The sequence below is a fragment of the Colobus angolensis genome, unplaced genomic scaffold, assembly GCF_000951035.1.
Source record: "Colobus angolensis palliatus isolate OR3802 unplaced genomic scaffold, Cang.pa_1.0 Scaffold34, whole genome shotgun sequence".
Lineage (NCBI taxonomy): Eukaryota > Metazoa > Chordata > Mammalia > Primates > Cercopithecidae > Colobus > Colobus angolensis.
The window spans coordinates 4,265,178-4,270,060 of record NW_012116710.1 but is presented as its reverse complement, the minus strand read 5'-3'; the positions used below and the strand labels follow the sequence as shown (position 1 = coordinate 4,270,060).

The 4,883-nt window shown below is 41.3% G+C and overlaps 1 protein-coding gene across 3 annotated transcripts in view; it reads left to right on the top strand.

Annotated features, from left to right (window-relative positions):
* Positions 1-4,883, top strand: part of ZNF571 (zinc finger protein 571) — a 29,919-nt gene that overhangs the window by 2,694 nt on the left and 22,342 nt on the right. For all 3 annotated transcript variants that reach the window (XM_011952360.1, XM_011952361.1, XM_011952362.1), the window contains one exon: positions 3,124-3,210. In XM_011952360.1, the coding sequence (XP_011807750.1) occupies positions 3,202-3,210 (9 nt within the window). In that variant the 5' untranslated portion in view covers positions 3,124-3,201. The remainder of the gene's footprint in view (positions 1-3,123; positions 3,211-4,883) is intronic.

Here is a 4,883-nt window from a genome sequence, read left to right as displayed (position 1 = left end):
TGTTGCCCAAGCTGGAGTGCAGTGGTGCGATCTCGGCTCACTGTAACCTCCGAGTCCCGGGTTCAAGCAATTCTTTGCCTTAGCCTCCCAAGTACCTGGAATTACAGGTGCACGCCACCACGCCCAGCTAATTTTTGCATTTTTTTTTTTTTGCAGGAATACTGCTTCAGTTTATTGGCCAGCACCTTCAGTTAGTTGCTTTTTGTATTATGTCCAGGTCTGATAGGTGTATCTTCAAGGAATTTAGTCCAATAGGATCTTAATGATATTGGATTCAGAAGTCTTCTCAATTTAGTTTCAATTTGAATTTCTGTTATTTAAATGAGGATTAACATATTTTAAATGTTGAATGGCCATTGACTTTTCTTTTTTTATGAATTATCTGTTGCCTGTTTTAAATAATGATTTTCTACCTTTCTCTTAATTGTTTTCTCTTGATTTTTTAAAATACAGCTCTTTGGATTTTAGGACACTCTGTTTTTGATTTAAGCTGTGCATATTTTCTCCCATTTTGTCATTTGTCTGTGTTTGTATTCTTTTAGGCAATTTTTAAATATAGTAACATTTATTCATATGATTGTGAGATACAGAATTTTCCCCTCTTAACTGTGTCCCCAGTTAAGAAGGACACAGTCTATTTTTCCTTCTAGCATTTTTATGATTTTTTTTTTTTTTTTGAGATGGGGTTTTGCTCTTGTCGCCCAGGCTGGAGTGCAGTAGCATGATCTTGGCTCACTGCAACCTCCACCTACTGGGTTCAAATGATTCTCTTGCCTTAGCCTCCCAAGTGGCTGGGACTACAAGCACCTGCCACCACACCCAGCTAATTTTTGTATTTTTAGTAGAGACGGGGTTTTACCATGTTGGCCAGGCTGGCCGCGAACTCCTGACCTCAGGTGATCTACCTGCCTCAGCCTCCCAAAGTGCTGGGATTACAGGCGTGAGCTACCACTCCCTGCCAATTTCATTTTTTAATATTTAGATATCTTATATATTTGGAGTTAATGTTGGTATGTGGTATAAAATGGGGTTCCAATATTACCTTTCTCCAATAACGTTTACTGAATAATCCACCTTTCCCCAGAGATCAGGGATTCTATTCTGTTACATTAATCTTTTCTTTCCCTTCATATGCAGTATCCAACTTTTTAAAAATAAAATTTCAACTTTTATTTTAGATTCAGGGGGTACATGTACAGGTTTGTTGTATGGTGTGTTGTGTGATGCTGAGGTTTGGGGTATGATCCAGTCACCCAGGTAGTGGGCAGGATGCCTGATAGGTAGGTTTCATCGTTTGCCCTCCTCCTCCTCTCCCTGCTCTAGTAGTTGCCAGTGTCAATGTTCTCATCTTTATGTTCATGTGTACCCAGTGCTTAGCTTCCAGTTATAAAGGATAACATGTGGTATTTGGTTTTGCTTCTGTGTTAATTCATTTAGGATAATGGCCTCCAGCCACATGTGTGTTGCTGCAGAGGACATGATTTCGTTCTTTTTTACCGTATCCAACATTTTAATGATAGGAGTGGTATTTTGAAATCTCTGCTGTCTTTATTATCAGGCATTTTCTTCCAATTCTTGCTTTTTAATTTTCTTGCTTGTTGAATTTAAATTGAATGTATCTGCTTTCATACTTGTATTTTCATTGGGGTCATAGTTAATTTGTATATCATGTATCAAATATCCTATTAACTTGCAGAGATTAACATCTTTATATCATTTTATAGATGTAATTTTAACCCATGGGATTCTTTTTTTTTTTTTTTTTGAGATGGAGTCTCGTTCTGTCACCCAGGCTGGATTGCAGTGGTGTGATCTTGGCTGACTGCAACCTCCACCTCCCAGGTATAAGTGATTCTCCTGCCTTAGCCTCCCAAGTAGCTGGGACTATAGACGTGCGCCACCATGCCTGGCTAATTTTTGTATTTTTAGTAGCCGTGTTGGCCAGGCTGCTCTCGAACTCCTGACCTCAAGTGATCCGCCTGCCTTGGCCTCCCTGGGATTACAGGCATGAGCCACCATGTGCAGTCAACCCATGTATCCTTAATGAAGATGATATTGCCTCAACAGAGTTGAAAATTGGTTAGTGGGGAAGACAAAATCTTAGATAGTACAGTGGCTTTTGGCGCTTCAACGCTCAACTATACCAAACAAAATCTTACTTAAATTATTTACCTGCTCTCTTACCGGGTTTTCTTGGTATCACACAAGCAACACTGATGTTAAGTTCATGGATTATATATGTATGCAAGATCAATGCTACCAAAAAAAAAAAAAAGGATCAGTGCTACAAAACTATGGCAAGTAGATGGCTGTAGTTGGAGAACTTGCTCAATCTTGAAGTCATATTGCACGAGGCGGCGTGCTGCGCCCACACTGGCTGTCATGTGAATGTTGTTCATATTTGACCCTCAGTGCTTTTGTGTGTGCCATGGCTTGGAGAATTAGATTATAGTTAAAATAGTTTGTTTTGTTATTCTACAAAAGTTATTCAACCTATGAAATAAACAACTCCAGACTTAGGTAATGAATGACTATTTATTCATAGAAACATTGCAGTAAGGGAAGAGGTGTTGTAATTGGAAGAACACTACAACCGTAAGATCTGCAAGCAGAGCAAAGGTCAGGCATAAAGGAATTTTCTTTTATAGGGAAGAGTAAACAGGCAAGAAAGAACTAGATTCAGGGGAGTGGGATGAGACTGTTTTGGATCTGTTGACTCTGATGTGTCTGTCAAAATGTCTGTGAGTCTAGCTGATGTTCATGATGTCTGAAAGGAGGCCACATTTTGGTCTCTGAAGCGCCTTCCTAAGATTGGGAGCAAAGCACCTCACTTTGTGTTTGGGTCCAGGGGGATGGTGGGGGGCTCCCTGGGCATGCCCCTGTTCTACTGTGGAGGTGAAGATGCCATGGGAAAGTAACAGCACCTAGGGTCCTGTTCAACATGGACATTAAGGAAAGGTCTGGCCTGAACCCCTTCTGCAGTAGCTGGCTTCCATTGGGTTTGTGGAAGGACTGAGATTTTTTCCAAATTCCCAAAAGAGGAGAAGTAAAGGTAGTTCTAAGTAGTTTTATTTTGTGGGCTGTGAGCCAACTGTAATCTTGTGGCTTTTTTTCCTTCTCCAGCACTGGCTTCTCTGGACTTTGCACACCTCCAGGAAAGGAACCCAGAAAATCGATCAGTTCTGACAGTTCTAGAAAACCATGCCCCACGTGAGTTGCTGTTTCTTTCCTTCTTGAAGTACAATCATTTTGTTGTGTAATGTGAACACCAGATTTATTTATCCCAGAATTTCCTGCCTTGTTTGGTCCCTTAAGGGAACTGCTGCCAAAGTCTCCCATTCTAGTGAGTAATAGTAGCAAAGAGCCCAATTCTTCTCAGTGCTTTTCCCCTCTCCAAACAGTTTTTAGATGTTCATTCAGCAGATAATTCTGCATTGTCCACAGGCATAGTCTTCTGCCCAGAGCTCTGAGGGAACAGAAATACCTCCTTTTAAGAATGATGCATGTTAGTACCACGGTTTGGTGAGGTAGAGATGAGTGTTTGAATGTGACACATGACAAAGTTTGATCTTCTCTACAAACCTGCGTTTTCCACTTGAAAGTGACAGCATTTTTTTGTTGGATGTTCCTAGTCTCAGTGTGTGGCAAGATTTTCTGTGAAACTTTGAAGATTGAATGGGAACAGGGTCCTGTGAAGGAAGGGCTCTTGTTCCTGATATAGTTTCCTGTTGCTGCTGTTACTAATAACCACTATACTTAGTGGCTTAAATCAGTATAATTATGATTTATACTTCTGCTGGTCAGAAGTCTGAAATCAGTCTGAAAGGGCTAATATCATAGTATTAGCAGAGCCATGTTCCTTCTGGAGGTTCTAGAGGACTGGAGAATCTGTTTCCTTGTCTTTTTCTGGTTCTAAAGGCCATTCACGATCCCTGGGGTGTGGCTTCCATCCGTTTTCAAAGCCAGCAATCACATTTCGACCTTTGCTTTCATCATCACATTTCCTTCTTTTACTCACCTGCCTCCCTCTATCACTTATAAATACATTGGGCCCAACCAGATAATCCAGGATAACCTCCTCTCAAGATCCTTAATTTAATTGCACTTCTAAAGTCCCCTTTGCCATGTAAGGTAAGGTATACATAGGTTTTGTAACCAAATTCAGGTCCAGACCACTTGCCACTTGAAAGCTCAAGAGATGAGCATTGGTGAAAGGAAGGTTAGCTTTATTCAGGAAGCCAGCAGCCCAGGGGAGGCAGTGAACTAGTGTTCAAAGACCACTGAGTTCTGTCTCCATATCAGGGGTTTTTAAGGGAAATTAGGAAAAATGATGATCAAAACATTCTTGTGAAATGTGCAGTCTCAGGTCATTGCTTTCTTGCTCAGTGTTTTGTGGCCTTCTGTAGGTGCCGTCAGCCTATTCTTACCAGGCTGGTCAGCCCATTCCCAGAGTTGTTAGTCTGCGTATTTTAATTCTCTTATCTCTGTTGAAGGTCCTGTTTTCCTGAGACTGTTCTTACTGAATAATCTACAAAGTCAAGCAAAGTAATAATTATATTTAAGCAAGCAAGCTTTTCTTTAACATTGAGTCAGTACTGTTACTGTTTCAGGGATTAGGTTGTGGACATGTTTGGGGGACCTTTATTCTGCCTTCCACAACCCTCTTGCCCAGGAACCAATGAGAGAGGATGATCATAGTCAAGTTCACCTTGGGATTTCCCGGAATGTACCAGTTCAGAGTGATGTCTCTGTGCCTGGACTGGCATCCAGTACCTTGCTGTAGCCTAGGAACAGGGAAACTAGGAGCAAATAAAACATACCAGATGCTGCCGGGCGCGGTGGCTCAAGCCTGTAATCCCAGCACTTTGGGAGGCCGAGACGGG